At 49.1% G+C, this 26517-nt stretch overlaps 12 protein-coding genes across 12 annotated transcripts; 5 read left to right on the plus strand and 7 right to left on the minus strand.

The window, feature by feature from the left end:
* Positions 1-1120: 1120 nt before the first annotated feature.
* On the plus strand, positions 1121-2650 carry PHATRDRAFT_27447 (predicted protein). Its single transcript, XM_002180073.1, has 3 exons — positions 1121-1482; positions 1600-2112; positions 2203-2650. The coding sequence occupies exons 1-3, from the start codon at positions 1395-1397 to the stop codon at positions 2595-2597; spliced, it is 996 nt and encodes a 331-aa protein (XP_002180109.1). The 5' UTR covers positions 1121-1394; the 3' UTR covers positions 2598-2650.
* A 90-nt stretch (positions 2651-2740) lies between these two features.
* PHATRDRAFT_45946 (predicted protein) lies at positions 2741-4575 on the minus strand (the record flags this gene model as incomplete). Its single annotated transcript, XM_002180268.1, has 1 exon — positions 2741-4575. Exon 1 carries the CDS (start codon positions 4481-4483, stop codon positions 2741-2743), a length of 1743 nt encoding a protein of 580 aa, XP_002180304.1. The 5' UTR covers positions 4484-4575.
* A 321-nt stretch (positions 4576-4896) lies between these two features.
* On the minus strand, positions 4897-5488 carry PHATRDRAFT_35784 (predicted protein; the record flags this gene model as incomplete). Its single annotated transcript, XM_002180269.1, has 2 exons — positions 4897-5321; positions 5416-5488. 2 exons carry the CDS (start codon positions 5486-5488, stop codon positions 4897-4899), a joined length of 498 nt encoding a protein of 165 aa, XP_002180305.1.
* Positions 5489-6118: 630 nt separating this feature from the next.
* Positions 6119-6973, plus strand: PHATRDRAFT_35785 (predicted protein; the record flags this gene model as incomplete). The annotated part of the gene is made up of 1 exon (XM_002180074.1): positions 6119-6973. The coding sequence occupies one exon, from the start codon at positions 6119-6121 to the stop codon at positions 6971-6973; it is 855 nt and encodes a 284-aa protein (XP_002180110.1).
* A 161-nt stretch (positions 6974-7134) lies between these two features.
* On the minus strand, positions 7135-8871 carry PHATRDRAFT_45947 (predicted protein). Its single transcript, XM_002180270.1, has 3 exons — positions 8819-8871; positions 8099-8715; positions 7135-7967 (listed from the first exon to the last, which is right to left on the minus strand). Exons 2-3 carry the CDS (start codon positions 8642-8644, stop codon positions 7302-7304), a joined length of 1212 nt encoding a protein of 403 aa, XP_002180306.1. The 5' UTR covers positions 8645-8715; positions 8819-8871; the 3' UTR covers positions 7135-7301.
* Positions 8872-9719: 848 nt separating this feature from the next.
* PHATRDRAFT_12373 (predicted protein) lies at positions 9720-10507 on the plus strand (the record flags this gene model as incomplete). Its single annotated transcript, XM_002180075.1, has 2 exons — positions 9720-9825; positions 9939-10507. Coding segments are annotated over 2 exons (675 nt in total), but the record flags the coding sequence as incomplete, so codon positions are not given.
* A 2597-nt stretch (positions 10508-13104) lies between these two features.
* On the minus strand, positions 13105-14170 carry OEE3 (oxygen-evolving enhancer protein 3). The gene is made up of 2 exons (XM_002180271.1): positions 14075-14170; positions 13105-13794 (listed from the first exon to the last, which is right to left on the minus strand). The coding sequence occupies exons 1-2, from the start codon at positions 14126-14128 to the stop codon at positions 13246-13248; spliced, it is 603 nt and encodes a 200-aa protein (XP_002180307.1). The 5' UTR covers positions 14129-14170; the 3' UTR covers positions 13105-13245.
* Positions 14171-14686: 516 nt separating this feature from the next.
* On the minus strand, positions 14687-15987 carry PHATRDRAFT_45950 (predicted protein). The gene has a single exon (XM_002180272.1). The coding sequence runs from the start codon at positions 15929-15931 to the stop codon at positions 14873-14875; it is 1059 nt and encodes a 352-aa protein (XP_002180308.1). The 5' UTR covers positions 15932-15987; the 3' UTR covers positions 14687-14872.
* A 648-nt stretch (positions 15988-16635) lies between these two features.
* On the minus strand, positions 16636-17894 carry PsbO (oxygen-evolving enhancer protein 1 precursor). Its single transcript, XM_002180273.1, has 2 exons — positions 17799-17894; positions 16636-17597 (listed from the first exon to the last, which is right to left on the minus strand). Exons 1-2 carry the CDS (start codon positions 17871-17873, stop codon positions 16746-16748), a joined length of 927 nt encoding a protein of 308 aa, XP_002180309.1. The 5' UTR covers positions 17874-17894; the 3' UTR covers positions 16636-16745.
* Positions 17895-18535: 641 nt separating this feature from the next.
* PHATRDRAFT_45952 (predicted protein) lies at positions 18536-19284 on the minus strand. Its single transcript, XM_002180274.1, has one exon. It carries the CDS (start codon positions 19088-19090, stop codon positions 18782-18784), a length of 309 nt encoding a protein of 102 aa, XP_002180310.1. The 5' UTR covers positions 19091-19284; the 3' UTR covers positions 18536-18781.
* A 518-nt stretch (positions 19285-19802) lies between these two features.
* PHATRDRAFT_45953 (predicted protein) lies at positions 19803-23087 on the plus strand. Its single transcript, XM_002180076.1, has 3 exons — positions 19803-20010; positions 20285-20715; positions 20810-23087. Exons 1-3 carry the CDS (start codon positions 19920-19922, stop codon positions 22859-22861), a joined length of 2574 nt encoding a protein of 857 aa, XP_002180112.1. The 5' UTR covers positions 19803-19919; the 3' UTR covers positions 22862-23087.
* Positions 23088-23127: 40 nt separating this feature from the next.
* Positions 23128-26450, plus strand: PHATRDRAFT_45954 (predicted protein; the record flags this gene model as incomplete). The annotated part of the gene is made up of 2 exons (XM_002180077.1): positions 23128-23214; positions 23412-26450. 2 exons carry the CDS (start codon positions 23128-23130, stop codon positions 26448-26450), a joined length of 3126 nt encoding a protein of 1041 aa, XP_002180113.1.
* Positions 26451-26517: the final 67 nt, after the last annotated feature.

The following is a 26517-nucleotide window of genomic DNA, read 5'->3' on the forward strand; positions in this document are numbered from 1 at the left end:
AATCCGAACGTTTTTGCACATCGCAGTCCTGTATCTGAGGGTCACCAGATCAATAAGACTTTGGAGTAGGTGGTATGGAATTCTGTATTGACGTTAAATCTCGGCTCTCATGTGACAGGTAACAGCGATGTAAACGAGATTCTCCGGGCATCAGAGAATGACCCAAATGACTGCTGCAGGACGGCGCCCTTCGACCTGTGTCAGCCTGTAGAGACAGCGGAGTGACTTTTCGGTTGTGGAAAGAGGGGCTCATGCAATCCGCTTTGGTACGGCAGAGATTCAAACAAGCACCCTACTCTAATAGAGAAAGTATTGATCGTGTGCTCTTTACTGTCAAGTCTCAGGAAGGGCAAGCATCTCCCTGATTTTGTACGTTCGTCTGATCATTACTTCGCTTTGCTCTATCGCGGTTCTCAAATCGACCTCGGCTGTTTTGGGAAATTTTGAAACGACACCTGTCGACCTTCGATTGCTACCGTGAAGCGCAGTGCTACTGATCGAACCGTTTCACCGAAGGTTGCTCATAGTCGCATTGAAAATCTCATTATTACGTGCAAATGAGTATACGGGGAGAGAGGATGACGTCCCGACTGATTCTTCACTTGTCGGCTAAGGACCTCAAAAACTTGAGCGGCTTCATGCGCAAGTCGGATCCGTTTGCCGTCGTTACCGTGCGTGGAGACAATGAAAACAACAGTCCCGTCGTTGTAGGACAGACCGATGTGTAAGTTCCAGTTGTCAAGCACACAGTTATGTTTACTTTTTGTATCAATAAACAGCACTCACTTTGCTCTCCCCCAAAATCAATTTTGCTCGCTGCTACTCGTAGAGTGTTCAACAATCTTAATCCCTCCTGGTCGCGAGTCATCTTCTTGGAAGGCTACAAGTTTGGAGTCCCTCTGTATTTCGAAATCGGCGTGTTCGATTTCGACGCCTCCCAAACGGGAAAATCGGAAGGGGAGCTATCGCGCATGGACGTCTTGTCCCAATCGGTGATAACCAGCAACGCCGCCTCCCGCGAACTCATGCGGGACGGAAAATTTCCTCATAAGGTCATGGGAACCGCATTATTTGAAGTAGGTCAGTTGCTCGGAACACGCGGCAATGTAGGTTCCAAAAGTCTGCAAACGGGAGGAGCCGTGCTCGTGCACATTGAACGGTGTAACACGGAAGGAGATACGGGGAGTCTTAGTTTTCAGTTACGCGGGGTCAAGCTCTCTAACGCACAAAGCTTGGGGCGGACCTCTTGTCCATTTTTTGAACTCTACCGCAAAGTCGATCGACCAACAGGGGCAACATATATTTCGGTATATCGATCCAATACAATTCGTTCGAGTCTGAGTCCGGCTTGGAATGCGGCCGAACTGGATCTCGAAGCCGTATGCAACGGTGACATGGAAATGGCAATGAAAGTCATCGTTTGGGATTTCCGTCGACATGGAAAACACAAGATGATGGGGGAATTTGAAACTACGATACGCGGTTTTTTGGAAGCGATGCCAACGTCAAAGGCCGACAGCGACTTTGGCTTTCGCCTTGTCAAGCCTGATTCCGTGAAGAGCATGGGGAAAGTTCAAGTCGTCGATGCTACCGTCACAGGTATGACCGGTGACAAGAGCAGCCGCTCGAAGCCGTACGTCGATGAAAATGTCGCGCATCGCAAAGATCACAAAGAAAAGGCAATGTCGGCGCAATCATCGAGGAGACCAGAATTTGTCGACTATCTGTCGGGTGGCTGTCAAATCAGTTTGGCCGTTGCGATTGATTTCACTGCTTCTAATGGTGATCCTAGACAACCGGGGACACCGCACTATTTTCATCCTCCCGAATCGAAAGAATGGAATGATTACGAAAAGGCTATTTTCGCCGTAGGCTCAATACTTGCCAAGTATGATTCCGACCAGCGATTTCCAGTTTGGGGCTTTGGTGCCAAGTATAACAATGTTGTCCGACACTGCTTTCAATGCGGTAGTGACGTGGAAGTAGAAGGAGTGCAAGGCATTATGGATGCCTATCGAGGTGTTTTTCGTACACCTTTGACCATGAGCTATCCAACAATTTTTACGGAAGTCATTCAGACTTCGGCATCTTACGCACGTCACGAGCAGGTACGTTGGAATGTTATTCCTTCACTATCTGTCCGAATTTCCGGCATTTGGTTAACCTTTTTTTTCTTTGCGACGCAGGAGGTCGCCGAAGAAGAATCAAAATTGTCATACACTATCCTGCTTATCCTCACGTCGGGAAATGTCGAAAACATGAAGGAAACTAAGAAACACTTAATCGAAGCCAGCGGGGAGCCCATGTCAGTGGTAATTGTTGGTATTGGCGACGCAGACTTTTCTGGGATGGAATTTTTGGATGAACATGATCCCGATCGAGATGGTGGACGTGACATAACCAAGTTCGTACAATTTAGTGATTATAAATCATTCAATGCGTTGACAGAAGCTGTACTCGACGAGATTCCGGAGCAACTGGTTACCTACTTCTACGATCGAAAGATTTTGCCGGGCAAACTGGAGGATTATGACGAAAACGATTTGGAGGTCGAGTCTGCAGACGACGACGAGAGAACGTTTACTTTTTTGGGATAGTGCTCTCCATCTCTTGATAGCTATGTGTGCAGCTTTAATGTGTCTCCTGCTTGACCATTTGATGTATAGGTAGCTCCCTGCATGCAGGTCTTAGCGCAGGTGCAGGCGGATCCTAACATTGGATCTAGTATTTAGATTTCCGCCTACTGCACGGATGGAATGTGGCCATCAACATAGACGTGGTGTATATTTCCCGCCGCGGGTGGGAGAACAGGCCCGGCCATTGACTGCCCACATTTGTACCAAAGCCCAAAAGCGTCAGGCAGATCCACTATGTGCGGCATCAACTCATCAGACTTAGATAAATGCCATTGTCGACCTGGGGTAATCTGACGGCACAGCTCAACCCAAGAGACTCCCCAGGAAGTAGAAGCCGGGGTCGTATCTTCCCATTGCGGAGCAAGTTTCTTCGCTCCGATAAAGATTCCGGAATAAAGCGACCAAAGACCTAAACAAGGCACTTCATCTTGATTTACAAACGGTGATATTACGGCGCTTTGTGTTGGATCAGCAGCAATACCACTACATTTATTCGTCAATCGAGTCGTTGACAATTGTTCTGGTACTCTGAATTCGTGTACGACTGACGAGTCTATCCTCGACATGGTACCGGAACCAATTTTTCGCAAATCGTATAGTCGACAAGTGCCAAAATATCCCCGAGCTAGAACCTGAACATTCGCCTCCAAGCTATTTAGGCTTGACACGGCACCAAACTCTGGCGCATCTTTCGACGATAAGCAAGATCGTCGCCGCGTATCCAAGAGCGTTATTTGACCATTCCGATGGCCAAGGAGGACTGAGTTTTTTTGAAAGGATACCATCTCCTCCACACACATCATGTCGGACTGTGGAAAGTCTTCCTTGATTTCAAGGCGACTAGCGTGACCAAATGTTCCGTCCGACCCTCTTGATTTTAAAGCCCATGGCCCACGTCGTTGGTTTCTTGGTACGCCGGTGGCAAAAATGACCTGCGAATCCAGTACCGAAAAATCGTTGATCTTTGCGGATATTTCATACAAAGTTGTCCTTTCGGAAGAGTGGGTCGAAAAGTGTGTAAATAAAGTCGGATACTCGCGGGTCTTGAGTACCCCAACGTGTCCCGGAAACGAATCTCCCATCATCCGAACGCTTGTACATCCGGCTACGCTGACGACAGCACCGTCAATGCCACTCTGTAGTACTGCCCGTTCGCCCACGAGTGACGCCACATCGAGTGCACAGGACCCATGACTAGACGGTCGGACGTCAAATGTCCGAGTCCATCGTGGCAAGTTGATTTTGCAGTCAAGATCATCCTCAAACGTTCTCGGAAACATCGTATTCAAAACAGAGTTCTTCCTGGAAAATGCCCCGCACGGTGTCAGTCTCATACTTTCCAAAAGAACTCGACAATACCAGCTGGTTCGCAAACGTTTATTCATCAGTGGCGAAGAACACATGTTGCTCAGGTAGCAGTATCGATGTGACGACGCGTTGTGGCAATCTGGGTTGTGCGATAGGAACGGGAAAGCATTGTTTTTGGCCTTGCTTTCAGCCTTTCCAACCTCTACCGTCGTTGGCAAAGAGTTGTCGTTTACAGAGTCTAGCGAAGAAGTCTTGGGAAAGTATGCATCTCGTTCTTTGTCGTAGAACAAACGTCCCAAAACCATGGGATTCTCTCTTAACGCACGTTCGTCCTCAATTTTGGACTCTTGTTGCTTCTTTCGTTGCCGGCGGAGCTGTTCTTCAATATCCATTTGGACACTAGACGGTGCCGACGATCGGTGAAGGGTAAGCCTCTTCTTGCCGGGAACCCTTCCCTGGGTAGAACTCCCACTCTTCGTGATACAACTAGGAGCGCTCTTCGGCTCTCGCCACGGTGACTTCTTTCGCGACTTGACCATGGCATCTCTGAAGTCGATCGAGCCGGAATCGTCCAGTCTAGACGACAACAATGATGCGCAACAGTTTTGTCGTCAATGTTGTTTACTGTTCGACAGGAAAGATCGATTCCTGCCGATCTGTTTCTTCGTCTTCATCAAATTAACTGCCACGGTCAATCGAAGTTCCATGTTTCTGGACTGGGGAATCGTCGTGACGTCATGTGATTAAAGCACGCGTTCCTAAAGTACCCGTTTCTCCCACTATAACCTCACTACTCCACTTATCCCGAAAACAAAAGGATTGGCCTGTTCAACAAACCAACGTTGTTCTACAGATTTACAAATGCATTATCTAATAGTTCACCAGAAGATACTGGCACTTTTAGCCCCTGAAATGCACTTTTCTAGCGAGATTGTTCTTTTTTTTTCCAAAACTAATGGTGACCAACTCCACGGAGCTGGGTCCGGAATGAATCCAGGCGCTCCGCAAACCGTAGACCGTGGTCGTCTTCAAAAACTCCCACATTATGCGCTCGATCAGCCCACTCGGTTTTGCCTCCACCCGCCGCCGACTTTTTGTCCTTGAGGCTGACCAGCTGATCGCGAATGTCTGCTGGAACGAACGGACACATTCCCACGAGATGTGAATTGGCTAAATTTTGCGCTGCTTGGTAGAGACCCACAAGACGAGAGGGGTAATACATTGCTCCCTTGCATCGTTCTTTGGGTGGCACGGCGGCACAAAAGCGACAGCGAATCCCCACTTGTCCCAAGACCACGGGTCTGTTCCGTCCCTGCGCGTTGGAGTGGACGTCGGCCTCGTGCGCTTCGAACAATTCGATACACTTGCGGATGACGACTTGATACTGCGAGAAGGTATCGTCGTCGCATGTCAAGTAGAGCGAAAGAGCGGGACGTCCAGTGAGGGCAGGGTTGATTACCGCTCGGGAGACTGGGAACGTCCGTAGCAGCGGTGGATACGTCGGAAACGTCCAAGTTTTCCCACTGCACGGGTCCTGCTTCCATAATGGCTGTTCTTTCGAGAATACCGTGCCTTAACGTGAAACTGAACTTGCTGTATTCTGGATGCAGATAACAAGTTGCGAGATTTCAAAATGAACACAGAGAGTGACTTACAAGGAAGGATCTGTTTCGGAACAGCAAGGATAGGTAGGATGATACTCCCAGTTGAAACGAGGACACGGTCTGCGCGCGGGTGGAAGGAAGTTCGGTGTGATTCCTACAAACGTTTCATAGTGAAAAAGATACGGAAGCTCTGTACCGCATTATACGTAACTTGGATCCTGCAGCTTCTCGCGAGAGACGGTCTGTCTATCGGTCTGTCTGTCTAACCTTGCTCCGAAACTGTTTTTGTCCGTCCGCATCACGAACCGATTCGAAGGTTTGTCCAACCAAACGAGTTCCTAGCCCTATCTGCTTGCTGGCTAGGGGATGGACGTGGTCGACACGACGTGTGTTTTTCTAACACGAGTCGGCTTTTCCCGAGAACACAGCGTGTGTGAATTTCTCTCTTGCCTCATTGGATTCTATTTCTCCCATTGTGTCGGTCCCAGATTGTCTCGCGCCTACTTTGCAGCGTCGAAGTAGCTTGTGGGGAAGCGACGAACGTATTTCTACGAAAGCAGGGATTACTGCATGCGCGTTCCGTCACCAGTCGAAAGTACCCGATGGTTGCCTTCCGCGTCGACCAGTGCCAAGTTGTTTGGTGTCGGCGCGACGATCGGTCCCGTTGTGGATAGCTTACACAATCAAGTGTTGCTGCGGTACAACATCGCCCCCATTACCATTGACTGGCCCTCCTCGTGGGCCGGGACGAGTGATTCGACTTTGATTGCGACCACTGCCTCTCATTTCTTTTGTTCCAGTTGGACTGTGCCCCCGTTGCTTGGCGTTGCTTATATAGTTCTCGGCGGTATACTGCCTCGGCTCTTTCAGAAAGGTATCAATGCGGTCTCTCCGTCTCTCACTGACCAACCGAGTGTAGATGATTCCCAGAACGAATCGACGTTGGAGCGTACGTTGCGCTGGAAAGCGATCCTTGCCGTACTCAGTACCGCCGCGATCATTCAGCTTTCGGACTTCTGGACCACGCATCCCGACGCCACCCGCGCCGTACTAGGAACTCTGATCGAACAACCTGCCGAGCAGCATATTCTAGCCTTGCTGCTGTTGGCGCTTTTACAGTGGGCCGTCCTCGACGGTACCTTGGCTGCCTTGCTGGTGGCCTCGATAACTTCCATCGGCGGTCCGCTGTCGGAACTCCCTTTGGTCGCGGCCAACGTTTGGACCTACCTGCCGTCCGCTGCCGATTACACACCGTTGCTCAATATTGAGTGGCCGCTGCTGGCGAGTCTTCTGGGCGACGATTACGCTACTCTGGCTCTGTCGAGTATCACGGGACCGTGCTACTTTGCGGTCACCATGGATGCGATTGCCCTCGCTAGGTGGTTCGACGTCAATGCACGAGTCGAAATCAGCAAGGACCGGTAGCGATCAATCTATTGATTGTAGCCTGGAAACGATTCTGGCGAATGCGAATGGGCACCTTCTGACCGGAGCCCTACAGCACGGCTTGTCACTGCCGCCACATATCACTACAGGACTTTGTACTACTTACTACCTAGATGATGAAATGTAAAACTCTATTTTTTCGATCCACGTTCACATTCAGTTTTACTTACAGCTTTGTGTTTGATTAAACACCTACCTACCTACTAGCCAAGTATGGGCTGTACAGTGCCCGTTCGTCTGTATACTCCGTGACATGCCTGGTAAATTTCCTGACAATCAACTTTGCATACACGGTCGTATTCGCCAACTACACTCGCTCCATGAGAACAGCGATACCTTGCCCTCCTCCGATGCAGGCACTGCCAATGTGGTACTGTGCCGCGGAATTGGTGGCAAACTCGTGGGCAAGGTGAGCGACGATGCGGGAACCGGACGCGCCCAAGGGATGTCCGAGTGAAATAGCGCCACCGTGCAGATTAGTCTTGTCCCAATCGAGGCCTAGTTCCTTGGCACATGCCAGGACTTGGGCGGCAAAGGCTTCGTTGATTTCGATCCGATCCATGTCGGCCAACTTGAGATTGGCTCGGTGCAAGGCCTGCCGAATGGCCTCCACGGGACCGATACCCATGACGGTAGGTTCACATCCGGTAATTCCGTACGAGACGACCCGGCAGAGCGGCGTGAGGTTGTGTTCGAGCACGGCTTGTTCGGAAGCGAGAATGACGGCCCCCGCTCCGTCGCAAATGCCCGAGGCGTTGGCGGCCGTAACGACGCCAGTTTTGGAAAAGACGGGACGGAGGCTGGCAATCTTTTCGAGCAGGGTATCGACGCGGGGATGCTCATCCGTGTCCACGACCGTGGTGGTGCCTTTGCGGCCGGGTAATTCCATGGGAGCCATTTCGGCGTCGAACAATCCGGCCTGTTGTGCCGCACCCCACGTTTGTTGACTGCGAATGGCGTATTCGTCGCATTCCTGCCGTGAACGAAAATTCATGCCGGTGAGACTCAACGTGTATGTATGTATGCATTGTCACCGTGCCGGTCCGTCCCGTATGGAACCAGAGGCTCTCACGAGGTGCCGGATTCTCCTACACGATTACTTACGGCTCGGGAAATGTTGTACTGGGTGGCTAGATTTTCGGCCGTCTGTCCCATGGGTGTTTGCGCGAGACTATCGGTGAGTCCATCCCAGAGAGCGTCTCCCAGCTTCATCCCGTGTCCTAATTTGACTCCACCCCATCGCGCCACGTTTCCGTCCAAGGTAAGGGGCGCGGCGGACATGTTTTCCGTACCTCCCGCTACGGCAACGTGCGATTCGCCGAGTCGTATTCCGTTGGCGGCTTGCACGACGGTTTCGAATCCGGATCCGCAGAGTCGGTTGATAGTGAGAGCGGGTGTGGCAATTGGACACTGGGCTTGCAGTCCCACGTGTCGGGCGAGGTAGGCCGCATCCGGACTGGATTGAATGACGTTGCCAAAGTAGACGGCGTCGACGAGGGACGGATCCACGTTGCCGGACGCCAGTGCTGTCTTGGTCGCGTGCGCACCCAAGTCCGTCGCACTGACGGACTTGAGTGCACCGCCAAAGGCTCCGAAGGGCGTACGCTTGGCCGCCACGATGTACACCTTTTGGGCAAACGGAAGACTCATGGAGTGTGTAGGGTATGATGAATTCCTCGATCGGGTTGCTACAGCGACTACAGTGTTGTTGGATTTGCTTACTGTTGGACAAAGATATTGGTTGTGAGTGTGGGAAACGACTCTTGTGTTTGAGGGGTGTTGTGTATTTGCACAAGGACTGTCGGTCTCTATCCCGCTGCCTACCTTCTTCTTCCCTACCTTCCGAAGAGGATCAGGACTTGTTCCGGTGATGAATGGTGGATCGTTTTTTGACCGTGAGTGACAGTGACACCAACCGTCTCGACGACACCCGTTTGGGCGGACGATGTCCTTTGACAGTGTGACAGCAAAAAAGGATTCGTAGAATGACGAGCCGTATTTCCATTGGCTTGTTCATTCACGAGGAAGGCAATCGAGCCCACGGAAACATAGCGTCGTTGTCCAGTCGTGTCTGGTCTAGAGCCGTACCGTATCGTGCCCTGCCGGACACACGGATGGACCGTCAAAACAGGTGTCACTCGTAGTCGTAGTAGTAGTAGTGGTAGTAGCAGTATCGATGCGCCGGGATGCCCGACGCTTCGGATGTTCTTTTGACTCCGAGACGGAACCAAGACATATCTGCTGCCTAACACTAATGTACATTACCGGACACATTCCTAGTTTCTACTCATTTCTATTCTACCAACATTAGACTATATTTACTTGCGAGATGTTATCGACTGCCTTGCGACGCACCGTACGTGTAGCGACAGCGACTTGCGGTTCCGGCACCGTTCCAACCGGAACGCCTCGGGCGTTCGGCCGCCACGGACGATGCTGGGCTTCGACGCTCGTCTTGAGTGACCCTTCCGTCGGCAGTGGCGACAATGTCATCACGTCACCACCATCCACGCAAGCCGCCGTCCAAGCCGCGCAGACGCTGCATCCCGATCACGACGTCGTGTTACTCGCCGTGGGAGGCGACGCCGCACCCACGCGGGTGCCCAGCGGCGTCACCAAGATACTCTGGGCCCCTACCGACACTCCCTCGAACCCGGTTGTTCCGGAAACCGTCGCAGCAGCCGTGCAACAAGCCGTGCAACATCATACCGATGGAGACTGCCGGGCCGTGGTGGGAACCAGCTCCAAGTTCGGTGCCACCATTATTCCTCGGGTAGCGGCGCTCTTGCAAGTCAGCCCCGTCACCGATATTGTTCAAATCCTTGCCAAAGGTCAGTCGACGGTAACCGACAACCGCAATCCATCCTTACCAAGATTCACCCGCAACACTCACTCACTCAATCACTCACTCTTTCTCCATCTTACCCTCACACCCTAACCACAGATACCTTCATTCGCCCCATGTACGCTGGAAACGCCTTGGCCAAAGTCCAAACCAAAGAAGGCTTCCAAGTCTTATCAATCCGACCCACTAGTTTCGAAAAGGCTCCCTTGCAGGACACTACCGTGACGGTAGAAACCATCGAAGTAGCCGAATTTACCGACAGTGTTTGGGTTGGAGAAAGTGTGCAACAATCCGATCGCCCCGATTTGGGCAGTGCCGCGGTCGTTGTTTCCGGCGGACGAGGGATGCAATCCGGGGAAAACTTTGGGCTCCTCGAACAATTGGCCGACAAACTCGGCGGTGGTGCCGTGGGCGCCTCCCGCGCCGCCGTCGACGCCGGAATGGTACCCAACGATATGCAGGTCGGACAAACCGGCAAAGTCGTCGCACCCGATCTCTACCTCGCCGTAGGTATCAGCGGAGCAATTCAACATTTGAGCGGAATGAGGGATTCCAAAACCATCGTCGCCATCAATAAGGACCCCGACGCCCCCATCTTTCAAGTAGCCGATTACGGACTCGCGCAAGATTTGTTTGAAGCCGTTCCGGAATTGACGGAAAAGCTTTAAGTGTAAACGCCACAATTTACCATAGACCAGTCTACTTTGACCATTCAAAACTCGTAGTGTGGAGCGTGTAGGACATTTAGTGACGGTAGTCTACAATTTTCCCGAGAATAATCCGTGGAACGAGTTTATACACAGATCTTTGAGACTTTGCCGACTGACAGTGAGCGAGTGAGTGAATAGAAGCCCCCCTCCGTTTGCTACACCCCTACTTCATCCCACTATGAACTACTATCACTACTAACGGCAAGATATACCAGCACACTCAACACTCAGTGCCAACGCAAGGGAAGCATTGGCAGTACAGGCACACCGAGAGGAGTTGGAAGCTACGTGATGCCCAGCAACAAATTAGGTTTCAACACAAATACAAGAAAGGAAGGCACATACGTATACCGTAAGGGTAGTAATAATCTATAGAGAAACTTACGTTACAAAATTCCCAAACAAATTTTTACTTTTTTCTCCATTTTGGTATTCTTGATCTCAGTCGAACGTCCTAAGCGATTGGAATTTTTACGACTTTTGTAACCTGTATTGTGCTGTGCACCAGACTGCATCCTAGAAAGGGTGCAAGAGAGCGAGACAAATAGGTAGAATAGACGTGTCAGCTCGGAAATCGACGACATCAGAGGGAAAGACACACTGCAAGGAAAACATACCGTTTCACGCTTCCGTTCCCACGCACGCGAAATCTCTTGGCCATGCTCTTGTTGGTCTTGATTGTGTGCTTGCAACGAAAGGATAATAGATTGGGAGTAGCTATCGAACCCCAAAAGTTGCAGTTGCCCATGGTGTAGGGCGACGATGAAAAAGTCGTCAGTCGTCGAGCCACTGTACCCCAAAAGCTCATTTTTGACCCTCGTTCCGATGCGATCGGCTGGCAAACCACTTTGAATGGATTTCAAAGTAAAACCTCAGTGAATTGTAAGATGAGGTTAAACTGCGAAATGTATCGGTAATATTGCAAACAACTGTATACCAGGCGACAACTGAAAGCACCGTCGCTTCGTTGTAGGCATGCATGCAAACGAAGGTGCCGAATTCTGGTGCCGACAGACGGCTCTGACGGAGAATATCATTTTATTTTTAAATATAAATATTAAAAAATAGGAATCAAAATCTCAAACCTCATTCTCCTTCAACCAAAAAACATTTTTTGTGTTGTTTTCCAACACAACCCCAATGACCAAGTCAAAGATCTCACCTGGAGGTATTGGCATAATCAAGACCAGCTGTACTCTGATTCCTTTGTATTCGGTTTTGGAAATGCCATTTAGGCGGTATTAGGCTTTGTTTAGGATCCAGCATTGAGTGATTTTTTGTTCTTTGTTGAGATGCTGAGCGCGAGCAACTTTCCGCTACCATAGATCCTCTCCAAAGAAATTAAAGCATGACATATTCGACCGAGATGTTCTAGAGTACGGTGAATGAGATGATTAGCATAATTATTAATTATAATCCGATTACAATTTGTTGTTCTGCGTTCTGAGGGTTTAAGAACGTTTTGTTTCGACGACAGCAAGTAGCAGAGCCGGTAGTAGAGAGACCCTCTCCCTCTAGTAAATTGATATTACGACTTCATTTCACAACTGCATTTAGAGCTGCTCTTTGTTATGTTCATTTACAATACCTATTTAGTCAATTTTTGGTAAGTAATCCTTCCAGTTGAAGGGAAGCTTGTGCTTCAAAGTAACTTCTCCAGTTCTAGGATCGACAATAATGTTGCTTTTGAGCTTAATCCGTTTCTGAAGAGTAGTCTTCAGACGTTTTTTATGACGCGTTACCTTTTGCTTCGGAACCGCAAACCAAAGATAGTCTTGTAGCGCCGAAGTTACGTCTTGGTATGGAAGAGCTGACGCTGGACCTACAAATTGGGGACGCAACCAAAACAGAGAGTGCAACGCAGCTTGTTGCCGGATACCTTGGGCGAGGGTTTGCAGCGATTGAAAGATCATTCCTTTGATTTTAAAGTAAGCTTTTGAAACTCACTCTGTTCTCTTTACGATATCTTAGCGCTGGAAAGTTATTTATGCACTAGCGGGCTTGTATGGCTACCACCATGATCTGTAGAGGCATCAGATTGGATTATGCTCAGTTGCAACCGTTGTTTTGTTGGTAGGAACGAGCTCTCGGCTCCGGTGACGTCGAAAATCATTCAGTCAGGCCGACGTCCGTACGAATCGAGCATTCCAAACTACGATCTCATAGTCAGCAGCACAAACGGCTACAACAGTAAACGACCGCAGAAAAAGCTTTGTCTTTCTGGTATTGCGATTCTAAAATCTACCTCTACTACCTTCCAGACCGCCGACATCAGTATTAACGCCAAGCGTTTTTTCGACAAGCTGAGATTTCGGGCCAAAATCTTCGACTGGTTCATCCTTAGATCATTGACAGTAGGAGAAACATGGGCGAGGCTCCTTCTCCAAATCGACTCAAACCTTGAGGGCACATGCCCATTCAAATTGCTATTCAAGGCAAAGCTTGGAGGGCCCAGGGGTTTCTATTTGGTAGAGATCTGTCGTCAACCCGGCGTACTATTCATGCTGGCATTCAAATCTTGCTGACATGAAGCATCGTCCACTAATCCAATGCCTACCGTTCCAACGAATGCCTAGATTTTCAATAATTTCATCCACATCGAAGCCTATTTCTACAAAGACGGCCCAGACCCATTAAACTCTTTCAAACTGACTTTCAATTTATGTCAATACTAGTCCAGGAGTCAGATGCAAATCCTAGAGAGACGAAGTGAAGGCATCAAGAGTGGAGATTGTGTCGGCGGCAGCAGAGGCAGCGGCAGCCTGATCCTTTTGGCGAGCAGAAAGATTAGTTTTCTCGATAGCCTTGAAGAACGCAACAGCCTTCTTTTTCTGTTCGGGAGATTTTCCGAGGAAATCGATGGCGCCACGAGTTTCGTACATGAAGCGGCTGAGTTCAGTAGTGACCTCGAACCACTTCTTCTTCTCAATGTAAGCGGGGAGTTTTTGCAGACGCTTGCGAGTCTCAGCAAGGATGGCCTTCTTACGTGCAAGGTACTCGGGGTTGGTGTCCTTGTACAGGGAATCCGGGTTTCCAACTTCACCGTAGACAGAGTAGGGCGAGTAAAGTTTAGATGCCTGATCGGTACCATAAGCGGCCCCTTCTGAATAAGAAGTTCCGTCCCCGATCAAACCAAAGACAGAGAATCGGGGGGACTCTCCAACAGCGGCATTCGCAGCAACGGGCAAGAAAGCTGCTCCAAAAGCAGCTGCGCCCTTGGTGAGGGCCTCACGGCGGGATGCCTCCTGCGGCGGAAAGCAAAATTATTTGTCAGACTCATCATTGATATATTACATAAAGTCTTCACGCAATATAATTCTCGATGCCAGGCATGACACTATCAAGAATTAATCACGAAAGGTCCACCTGTGTGGCACCCTGCACGACTTATCAAGTAGCACTTCTAGAGACTTTAAAACCTTGTTGAACGCTATATCGACTGCTTTTGGAAAAGTCTTGTCAAGCTCGAGTATACAATCAATATTTCTTTCATATATCCAGTACATATTGAATTCGAATCCTCACCTGCGAGAAAGCAGCAGCGGTGGCAAAAAGCGAAAACACGAGAGCGAGCTTCATGGTTACAGTTGATGTGCAATGGATCCAAATTGAATGCTGTGCTGCTCGTCGTATGGCTGCTGCTGGATGCAAAGGATGCTGTGTTGACGTCCTATCTTGCTGGGTTTCGTATCAATTGCATGCGTATCCGCAATGTTCAACCTCAAGGAATTCGACTATTTCAGTCCCAATCTCAAGCCATTCCCTCGGAGCGAAGACCAGACCATTTCTTGTAGTCCGTCCTTAGACAGTCTCTACCAACGTTTTTACGGAATTTGGCACTAGACTATCATTCTCTGAAATTTTCAGCGAAGTGTCGCGTCTAGACTTTACGCAAACTGTAAACAATTAAAGATGCAAGCAGATTCAACAAATAGCGACGGAATGACGAGAAGAGTCAAGAAAATACTAGCCCATTACAAAGAGTGTTTGTGTTGAATGCTCCGTAGGATGGCTAACTGTAAGGTGTGATTGGTATGAGCGTCGCAACGCCACCTCAACGTCATTATCTTTCGTCGGATTTCCGTTTATGGATACTGCTGCCCACAGTCGTTCCAAAATTTGTGATATACATGGATATTATTGATAAATCATTCTAGATAGCTCCTCGTAAAAGTTACTAATTGAGTAGGAATTTTTGTTAGTGTACTCTGGTTTGTCTTGTGTGAACGGAACTGAAACCAATCTTGCGCATTCGCAGAAATGCAACAGATATTGGATAGTAGTGACACCGTTGTCGGACAAAAGGCATAAAAATCGAACTCTCTAAGCTTCCCGTCCAATCGAGGGCATTTTGGATACGTACACGGTTTGCCCGGCAATCATACCCATACAGCTGATTCCAATATAAGTTGTAAACGTGAACAAAAAAAAGAACATGATACCTGCAAGAATATTGGGCGTCATCTGCACATAGTAAACTCCGGAGAGATCCTGGTTGTTGTTGCCGTCAGCTGCCTGATCGAGACGTCGGGCGTTGGATGCCAACATACTGCTTCCAGCTTTCTGCATGGCCTGCATACGGCGGCGAGCTTGAACGTCTCGGTCCATCTTTACCTCAGCGGTGGAACGAACAGCGGAAAGAATAACACTGCCAATCTTAGGATGCTCAATGGCGGCGACGACAGCTCTATCGATCGCCGCGGGATCAGTATTTGCAGAAATATCGACAATAAAAATGTTTGCTTCAGAGAGAAGCCGCGTTCGCTTGTTAGAGTGTTTCGCTGCTTTGGAAAGCATTCCGCTTTCCGAAACTTCTATTTCGAGGGGTGCTTCCAGCGACAGCAACTTGCTAGAAAATTCGCTTAATGTAACCTGGAGTACAACATCGCCGGGTCGAGCCGCGGAAGCACCCCTGGCAATGGTGTTCGATCCCTCGATGCCAGAAACATGGTGATGAATAACATGAGCATCGTCGTATTTGACAGCGATTGCTGGTAGAAAGCCCTCTGATGCCAACGCTGTCAAGGTTTCGGAACCGTCCTTGCTTCTGCGGAGAAGAAATACCACCGCCTGAATTTCAGAGTCGAGACCATCTTCGTTCAAGGTCTTGGTGAGAACATCGGAAGCATGTACATCGTGAGAACAGTGATGACCGGATCGGTTCCGCTGGTTACTCTTCCACACTACAGCTGGTGCTGAAGCAACGGATGAGACCAGCGAGAGCAAAATTACTGCCGCAGTCTTCATGGTGAATAACAGTAGTGTGGCTAGAGAACGCCGCGGTGCTGCTGCCATTTTCGGAAGCAGCAGGGAAGAGCGATCTAGACTGCTCTCGCTGGAGCGGGGTGCGTGCAACAAACTATACACAAATTTGTTTATCATTATATATATTTATTGCGACAAATGGAAATTACAGTATTAATCAGAAGGTTTAACGTCTATTTGCTGGTTTTTAATATGAATGACTCCATGATGGCATCGATGTTTAACCCATACTTCTTCCGCGGGAGCAGCATTCGGATGGAACTTTTTTAGAGATTACAGTCAACTCTTGCAAGAGCATACCTGCCACTCCAGCTAGAGAAAGGACCTGCATGAACAAAGGCTGTTTCTTGACGATTTACATATATATGAGGCGCCCACCCGATGCTGTGTTATATCCACCCAAGAATTAGTTTCCAGTTGTTCATTTAGACTTCCACCCAAACTCATCAAAAGAGGTTTGCTGGAAGTGAGATTCTCTGGGTATGGTACGGCAAATTGGATGGCACAGGTCAGCCATCTACCATGTCTATTCAAGAAACCACTTATAATTGTATTCCTGTCACTGTGAGTTTCCATAGTCACCTGCTACCCTTCCGTTTGCCCAGCTGCAGCACGCATGACCAGCTAGCTGTTCACAGGCAGACAAAAGCCATCGGCATGGTACTTTACACGTTGCTTCTCGACGGGAATCGTGCTCTCGCGTTTTGCTGTGCGACCACTAGCGACTCGATAGAGTGTAGGCCGAACCACAGCAATTGAATAGGCTGTTCTTTATATTGTTCATGAATTGCCCTAAATGCCAGATCCACAAGTTTCCAAAATAAGATTGTGGTGAAAAAGAGGTTCTATTGGGACGAAAGGCTAGAGCTAAACCGTCGACCGTCACCATCGCAATTCGTCTCGAAAGCTGCACTAGCATAGTGAAACATGTTTACTCGACACGGGCGTAGAAGATACCCTTAGTGAGAACTTTCTTAGGCACCTTTGATCCCATATCGGTGTCGGACAGCTGAGTGGCAACAAAGACACCTCCAATTTCCTGCTCTTCCGCATTGACCTTGTTGACTTCCATTTCGATACGGCCAGTAGTGATGTCGAAGGTCTTGTTGTTCTCTTTGAAAAGGTCATCGTCACCCTCTTCTCCGGATTGAAGACCAGGAAGGGCAACAGCCATGTCGTATCCGGTGGTTCCACCACGTCCCTTGGGATCAAGGAAGAGACCAGTACGGTAGGAAGGAGTATTGAAGTCGCCTCCCATTTGGAAACCAGGCTTGAAAGATCCACCGTTACCCTTGGCAACCAAGTCTTTGACGGTAAAAAGGAAAGGAACACGTTCCCCACCTGGAAGCTGAACGGTAGTGGCAGCATAATCAATGCCTTCCTGTTCCTGGAAGACGATACTTCCTCCTTCGGACTTCAAAGCACCCTCAATTCCATCAAGAGTGTACGTCTGACGAGTCATGACCTTGGAATTGACAAACTTCTTTTCGGTGCGCCCAGCCTTGCCAATTTCCTCTTCTACAGCCCAGGCCTTGGGTTCAATGCACATATCGACGAGACGTTGTCCGCCCTTGGGGGTGATGCTGTCTTCTCCGACGACTTCCGGGCAGCGGTTTGCCAAACCGGTTCCCTTGACCTGCAAGTAGGAGAGCTCATTGATCTGGCTCTTGGTTAACGCATTGGCTGGGGCCGTGGCGAGACCGAAGGCAAGGGCTCCGGCAGCGGCAACCTTGCCGACATTAGCGAGATCCTTTTGCAAAGACATGCTAAGATCGGTGGTACGCTGCAGTATCAATAAGGGCGAAAACGAAACTTGTCAGACACAAATCACTACAGCCAACAACAAAAAAGTTACTGCCAATAAAATTCATTGTGACGTAAACAGCGCAGACGAAGAACGAAATAAAGGGCATAATGCTCAACAGCTTTTGTTCTCTGCAACTCTCGACCGTTTCCTATCATGGCCACTGCAAAATCAACTCACGCTAACCGAGGGAATCGGGGCAAAGGCCGAAGCCGAAGCAGCGAGGGCAATAGAGCAGGCGGCAGTGAACTTCATGGTCAAGATTGCTTCGGTATATGAAGAGGTATGCGACGGCCTTCCGCAGCACCAACGAGTACGAGTGGTCTTTCGTGATTGCACGGATTACGCACGTAGAACTTGCGGTAGAGTGATACAAGCAAGATATGTTTCCGGGTCTGAGTCGATCACGTCAACTTGAGTTTGATATCTTTTTCAAGCCATTTTCTTGTCATGTTTGAAATCGAAATTCCATTTTCCATACACAAACAGAAGTAAAATAGAATTTCAACTTGCCATTCTCTAAAAAATACGAGGGATTCGCTGCTGTCTTCCCCATGCCTCTGGAAGCATCCTTCGATGTGCCAGAGCAGCGACAAAGTTTTCTTTCCACATTCTTCGTCTGTGCGCGAGTCGCTTTGCAACATCGGTAACTCACCTTTTTAGGCAACCTACTTCCTTTACGATAGCCAGATCGCGCAAGTCTGCCAAGCGCCGAGCTAGCAGTCTTGAACGGCTTTATTGAAAACCTTTCGTTCCTTCGGTCTCTTGATTCATTCCCCTGAATTTAAAACTTTTTGGGAGAGGTCAGCGATCAATCCTATCGTGATTCACAGTCAGTGACTGTGAGCATCCTGATCAAAGACTCCTATGTAACTTACATTAACTACAAACAATTGTTTGCGCGGGAAAGTAAAGCTATCCAAACGATAAAGATCTATATGTATAATGTAATACTTCAGCACTATGTTAGTTTCTATAGTGTGATTGCGTATACAGCAAAGGTATCCAGAGAAGATCACCAAGGTCCTCCTCGAAGACCTCCTTTCAAGCACCGCATGGCATTAAATAAGAGAGAGTTTATTGAAACAGAATCAGCAAGATGACGTTTTCTTGTTTCGAAATCGCGAGTACATTCATTGTATTCGCGTATTGCCCTGCAACTTTCAAGTTCCATACCCGAGGCCAAACCCCAAGGCCAAAGAAAGAGCACACGAGATCAAAGCGGTCCCGTAGCCAATTTCTATTTCGTCGTCTGCATCATCAGTCAGTGGCATGCCATAAGCTACGGCTTGGGCAAACGCCAAGGCTGCCGCGTTGCTTTGTTGTTGATGCGATACCGTAGCGGCCGCTTCCTCTTTGCCCGGAGCCACAAACACGTGCCGCGACGGTTCGCGCTTTTTGGTAGTAAAAGCCAATGACAGATCCAGAGTCGCTACCATTACCAGCAACATCCAAAGCCGTAAAGACCGCATGCTCAAGACTTGGATTTAAGGAGTTCCAAAGTCTTCGCTTTTCGACAATAGGTCCAGTCTAATATCGTCTTTGAAAGCAGCGTCCCTGATGTAGCAATCTGCTCCGCTCTAGTTCGCAACAACTGATGTTTGTTCAGAAGCGTTGCCGTCAACAACTCGAACGGCCTGGCCTGATTGTCCCTGTAAAATATGCGATATCGCTAGTCTGATGGCTGCGGCTGCACGGCATGCAAGATGATTTCTGCTGCTGCCGAGGTTCTCTGCCGCACGCCTTGCAAACCCGCAGCCGAAAACATTCTGATAGTGAGCAAGAATACCCTATGTCTGACGTAAGTCAATTGGAATAAGTATTCTGTCATTTTCGTTTGTCGCCGTCGTGGATTCGTCTCGATTTCCATCAGTACCCTCCCTAACCCAAGCGAGTTTTGCCTTCGTGTGCCGTGGGAAACTACCTACCTACCTAGCTTGACTGTGAGTCACTACACGGGACTACTCTGAAAGGTGCACACCTTGGTAGTTCTGCCACGCGCCAACTACAATGGTCACATTCGTTTGAGTCCCTTGAGCGTCGTCACCGAACTTTGGTCAGTGACACGACGAAGCGCGCAATCTGGGAAGGCTTTTGTTCTTTTGCTCGCTTGCTCGTGAGAGTAGTGAGAAGCTTGGCGGCGGTGTGCCTACGGACGGCATCAGTTCAGTCAGGGTCAGTCGACCGAGCGAAAGCGTAGGAAAGAAACGAGTGCATTGACTGTGAGTTGCTATTCGATCTTCCCTACATTTGCGGGATCATCTGGTTCGAGAAATCTCGCACTTCTTGTATCGATCCGCCATGACGACACTTTCCTCTACTACACCTAGACCAAGCGTGCCCAAACGAGCGGATCAACGATCGACAATCACAATTCTTTTATTAGGCGATGGTACGTGGAAAAATCAGTGAGAACGATGAAAAAATGTGACCCATTGAAAATGTGGATAGCTTGATTGAGTCACTGAAGGCAGCAATGTATCCAAATGTTTGCCTATTGAGAGATTTGTAACAAAATCACGTTTTTACAGCGGCCTGAAGAAAACCGCAAGCCGTTTTCTGCAGTAGAATTAGCTCGATTCCCCTTTCATTTTTATTTGCCTACATCTCTATCGAACGGAATCTTTCTGATCTCGTATTTCTTATATTGCATCTTTTCTCTACAGAGGGAGTTGGGAAATCCTCGTTGATATCCACCTTTGTCTCTCGATACTTTTCTGAGGTCGTCCCTGGCATCATGACTCGTGTTCGTTTGCCGCCGGATCCAGAACTGTCCTGTGTCACCACTATAGTAGACTCGCAGGGGGGCGACCTTGCCTTGCTACAGGCAATGGCCACTCGCCGCTCTATGATGCAACACCATTCGTCGGTGCACGGTAGCACGGACTCACTAGCCGCGCTCATGGAGCGGGCGGAAACCAGTATGATGACCCAGCAATCGTCCGCTCCAGAACAAACAACCACGCCGACCGTTAAATCTTCTGGTATCGAAAACGTCGACTCAATTGTTTTGGTGTACGATTTGGACCGAGTAGAAACTTTTTTTCGTTTGGAGAATCATTGGTTGCCTTTGATTGAAAGATGTTACAACGGGAAGGTAAGCCGATTCTCACACTGTTCGTTCCGGATCACTGTGTTGCTACGCTGCTCCAGCGAACCATATCTTACTCACAGTCACAATGCCGCTGCAGGTTCCAATCATTGTGGCGGAAAACAAACTAGATCTCTTTCGCCCTTCCAGTACGGCGGGGATGACGGACGAGCAAGCTGTAGCGCGACAACGACAACAGATTGTCTCCCTCCTACAACGATTCCCATTTGTCCGACAATGCATCAAGTGTAGTGCCAAGAACTTGGTACGGGTTGATGATGTCTTTCTGAAGGCGCAACAGGCAGTCCTCTACCCCTTCACTCCGCCCTTGTACGATCTCGAACATGGACGCTTGACAGAGGAGTGCAAAAGAGCCTTTACTAGGATCTTTCGAATGTACGATTCGGATCGTGATGGATTGTTGAGCGACGTTGAATTGAATCGCTTTCAGATCGAAACCTATCACGTAGCAGTCTTTGATCGGGATTTTTCGGCCTGGAAGAAGGTAGTGTCGCGCAACAACCCCACCGACGAAGTTGTGATTCAAGACGGCAAATTCACAATCGCTGGTTTTTTTGCAATTTTCGATCTCTTCATCAGTCAAAATCGACTTGATGTTGTATGGCAAGCTTTGCGCGAGTTCAATTATGATGACGATTTGAATTTGCATATACCTGAAATTGTTACAGCCCCAACCGACGACACCAGTTGGAAGTTGTCATCGGGCGCGAAAAGATTCTTGTCAGGTGTCTTTCGTCAATTTGACCAGGACCAAGATGATGTTTTGACTGCAGATGATATAGGGAACATTTTTTCGATTCTGCATCCACCCGCTCTTCCTCCGTGGCATCCAGCTCGCGCTCCATTTTTGTTCGCGGGTTGCTTTTCACTGCCCAAGCAGAAATATTCGCCAGGCACCGAAAGTCCTAACTTTGGAGGCAATGTATCCTTGATTCTCCCAGGTTCTACCCCAATGGCCCAGTCTCTATCAAACAGTGGAATTTCTATTTTAAGTGCTTCAGATTCCCTACCGAGCGTTGCCTTGTCGGGAATAAGTGTTTCGGAACCTCTCACGTTCTTGGAATGGATGGGACACTGGCACACAATTGCTGCTATTTCGCCGTCAGTGACTAGAGCGGAACTGTTTAGGTTGGGGCATAGCGAGGAGTCTCGCAAAACTGATCCTCGGCCTCGTCGAAGTCGTAAGAAGAAATCAGCTTCTATCACCCCAAGTCAAGCGCCATCCGATGCCACTTTTCCCTCCAGTGCCATTAGGGTTTTGGTGCTAGGCAGCGGCTCTTGTGGCAAAACAGCTCTATTAAATGCACTATGTGGCTCGATGGAAAGCACCGAAGTTTCAGCTACCAACACAACAAGCACTCTGCATCCCGAGACAAGCAGCACATACGTAAAGATCGGTAGGGGGCAATCGCTTGGCCATCACGGTACCTGCAGCCCGTCCAAGTCGCATGATGTAGTTGAGGAAATTGTAGCTCATCTCGTTTTCACAGACGTCCCTGAGACTGCTGCTGTCAGTCAGAGGGAACATTATCGAGAATTATCCGAGCTCTTTGGCTCGACCGCGTCTCCAAAAGATCGCGTCTGCGACCTTGCGATGCTAGTGTTTGACGCTTCGAGTCCTTCGAGCTTTGAATTTGCCAGAGAACTAGAAGCAAAGCTATTGACACAGGAGACTCCTCGTGTTTTTATCGCTACGAAATCAGACAAGATATCTGCTCCCGAACCAGAGGATGGCGACGCACAGGCTGCGAATGTGTTGGAAACTGCCACGATTCATTGTCGAGAATCCGACTTGGAACTGCCGCTCTTGACGTCGGCCGCCGACGGCTCACTGCTGAATTTTGAAAAGCGCAATGCTACTCTTGACCACTTGGCGCGTTGTGCCCTGGTCGAAGCTGGAGTGACACGCCTAAAGTCGAGGCCGCACGAAGAGAAGCAACGCCGCGAGACTAACCGCCGTCGCAAGATGATGTGGCTCGGTGGTATCGTAAGCGTCGGTGTCGTTGTTGCTGCTGGTGTAGGTCTCCTTTGGGGCAGTCATGCGACAAAAAAGGAGCAGACGAGTGGCTTTGGATGGTTGCGTAACTGGTTTGGAGGTACAACCCGGGGTAATTCACCGCAGGCCATGTAGTTACAGTGATGTTGCTATTGGCAAGACTTTCCATCTCTCGCTTACCCTGCCATACTAGGTAAAGACTGAGAAATTTATAATTGCTTTCGAAAAAAAGCCTTGCACCCGATTTCGGTATGCATTACGTCGTCATAAGTGTTATCCTTTGGTCATGAAACTAGTCTAAACCTCGGGCACATTGCAATATGTGCTCACTTATTTTATAATAAAGCACTTTGCAAACTGTACTTCTAGTCCCTTTGCGTGCTTACAGTACGTTGACCAACATGTACATTGATTGTGGCCGTGGATACAGGACAGTGGTCAACGAACCAATACAAAATAGTCCAGAATTCGTGCTGACCACCGCTAATGTAAGTGGATCTGAAATCAATTCTGGGTACGCGACATCTCTAGGATATCTGTTCTGAGTCCAAAATTTACTTACATCAGGGCCACTCCCAGTATAATCGCTATGTTTTTCGGGTTCCCAGAATTTCAAGATGATACGGCTCGAAAAGGCGTGTACCAGTTACTGTATACGGTGTGTAAAACTCTGCGCTGACAACAGTCAACAGAGCGACGATCCCGTCGTATGTTCATGTTCCTCTTTGGAGACGAGGGATGTATTACTTCGATCATGACGAGCAATAGCAATAGCAATACCAATACCACTACTTCTACTCCTGCCACTTCCGCCTCTATCCCGCTAGACCTTACGAGTAGCAGTAGTGCTCCCCGCAGTCACAATCGTCGCTACTTGTGTGCGGCCCCACGTCCGGATCAGTACGACGAGCACGCGTCGCCAGTGTTGCAACGTCTGGGTCATACCCGTGCATCGCGGAAGACTTTGCTGGAAGCCACGTTGCGGGCCTTGCAAACGCGACACAATCTGGAACGGAAAACTGGGCCGGGTAGAAAGTCGAACGCTGAGCACGCCATTCATTTTTACGAATATTTATTGGAGTTGGTAGAAAATGGCGAGGAGGAGGGTGAGGACATCGGGGACGCCGACTCTATTTCGAGCGCTAGTAATAAGGATGAAGCAGAGCACGAGAGAAATGTAGAGTCTGTAAACAAAAATACGCTCAAGGACGAGAATAACGCGACCGAAGCACAAGAGGATTCTGTCAAATCGGAATTAGACGAAGCCTCTTCAATGGACACGGCAACCTTTGTGAAAGCTCACAACGACCTTTGCGAAGTGTGTGACGAAGCCGGCGATTTGCTCATGTGTGAAACCTGTAATCTTGTCTTTCACGTTGCTTGTGTCCGTCCTGCCTTGGAAACGTTGCCGGAGCAAGATTACAAGTGCGCGTATTGTGTCCTGTCGACAGAACCGAAGAATAGTAGACCACGTAAGCAGGCCGCCGCGGCAGTTCGGCTTATGGCGCGTTTGCGTAATCAGTTTCAACGAAACAAAAGACGTGGACGAAACGATGCAGGAGACAGTAAACGCGACAACGAGGACGAGGACCAAATCGTCAGCAGTGATCTGGGCGACAAGCCTTCCGAAGCATCAGGCAACGAGGAAATATCGAAGTTAGAGCCATCGGCCGGAACGGATGAGGAGAAAAGCAGTGAAGAAGAGAAAGACAAAACGAACGATACTAAAGACACAACGAAAGAAATAGCGGACCCACGGAAGGTGACAGAAGACAGAACGAATATAGAGGAAGCCACACCGCTTGCTTCCAACAAAAGGCGTAAGCTGGAGCTCTACAGGATTACTGATGCCTTTTCGACTCCTGAAAATATGGAAGACGGACGATCTAAACGCAATCGTAAGCAACCAATGCTTTACGACCCTCAGGCGGGACCGGCTCGCAAGTGGCAATCGGACGAACCTAAGTACTGGAATTCTGACTCACAGTCAGACAATTCGATTTCTGGTGAAAGTGAAACCCGCGATGCTGACGAAAAAGATGCATTTGGTACTGTCGTGAAAAAGGTAGGATCGGCGCGCAAAGAAAACGGTGAGATACACTGCAGCTTTTGTGAAGACGACCCTTTTATCGAGCTATGCTGCTTCTGTGGCTGTCGTGTATGTTTTGGGAAGCATCATCAATCAAAACTGTTGTTATGCGACGAATGTGACGACGAATACCACACTTTCTGCCTTAGCCCACCGCTTAAATCACTGCCAGCGTCCAATGCAGAATGGTTCTGCCCTTCATGCTCCGTTAGCCAACAAAGACGACAGATCACTACGAAATCGCTGTCGTCACGTATCGGGACCCGGGGTGCCATGAGCAAGTCCCCAAGTCCAACACGTATATCCTCTCGCCAAGCCGCGACCAAAGCGTCGCACTCGACGTCTTTGACCGAACACGTTAAGCGCGGTCCAGGGCGTCCGCGAAGCAAGGATCGAATTCTTACAGTGGCCGTAGGCAAGAAGCGTGGACGACCGCCCAAGTCAGCATCGCAAGGCAGCCCAGACAAGAAACGTGCAAAGACAGAGCCGACAACGAAACTTTCTTCACAGACACCAAAATCGGATGACGGGAAAGCACGGAGTAAGTCTTTGGTTGGCGCCGTCTCCGATCATGACCCGGTCACAGACTATATCAGCGCCACGGCTCCAATACAAGAAGTGAAAATTAGCCGAAGTGGACGTCCAGTCAAGCGGGGCAGTTTTCACGACGAAATTGAACAGCGCGAGCAGCATCTGAGATCTGACCGGTCTCATCCAATATCACCGTCGAAAGCTATCACAAACCAGACATCATCTACTCCTGCCACCATCCCAGCTGAAATTATTGAGGCCTCAACCATAGCTGATTCTGAATCTGATTCTTTGAAGGCCACCAAAACGACTTCTGTGTTACAGGGTAGTCAACAGGCTTCCGCAAACGCAACTGCACTGGAAAATGCCTCTCCTTCTCCTGTATTTTCGGAACCAGCGTCCCCGCCAGCGCCAATGAACAATAAAGCCAGCAAGGTGTCAGTGAAAGTTTCTGTCTCGAATCCCACCCCAAATGTGCAACCATCGGTTCGAATTAACACTGTTCCTTCTATTGCCACTATTCCTCCCATGGTAGAGCCCACACCCGTGTCCGTGCCCCCTACAGCGATGAAGCCAGTGTCAGCTCCGATGTCTTCTTCCACAAGCACTTCGTTGCCAACAACGGGACAATCTACACTTCTATCACCCTCTAAAATATCGGATCCCGCTCCTGCAACTAACAATGTTGAGCCCGCTGCCGTTATTTCAACTGCAGCCATAACTATGGCCAAAGCAGCTGTACCACAGCCGCTTACAGCTTCTGCCAGCGTACCACCGCCTATCGCCCAAAACAAAGAAGTCAAGGTGCCTCGCCGCAAACCTGGAGCGCGAGAGTGCATGCAAATCTCTCGGCGATTCGGTGTTAGAGCCATTCCTCAAAAGTACATGGATATTATGACGGATTATTGCAAGCGCGGAAAAGTTGAACATTTGATTCGGATGCGCGAGCGATTGGACGATCACTCCCGCTTTCTAGAAGCACAGTTGGCAGGATTGGAGGCCTTGGTCCTGGAAAAGGGAGAATCAAGTGTTGTGGTTCCTTCCATGCCGTCAGGTCCTGATCGCAAGCTAGAACGCACTTTGGGGACAGAGTATGATTTGTAACAAACCCCTTTAAGCTGATGCTATCGTCCCTGCTTCTGAACCATGTTCTCTAAAGCTGAAGTCACGT

This window comes from Phaeodactylum tricornutum, chromosome 8, assembly GCF_000150955.2.
Source record: "Phaeodactylum tricornutum CCAP 1055/1 chromosome 8, whole genome shotgun sequence".
Taxonomy (NCBI): Eukaryota; Bacillariophyta; class Bacillariophyceae; order Surirellales; family Neidiaceae; genus Phaeodactylum; species Phaeodactylum tricornutum.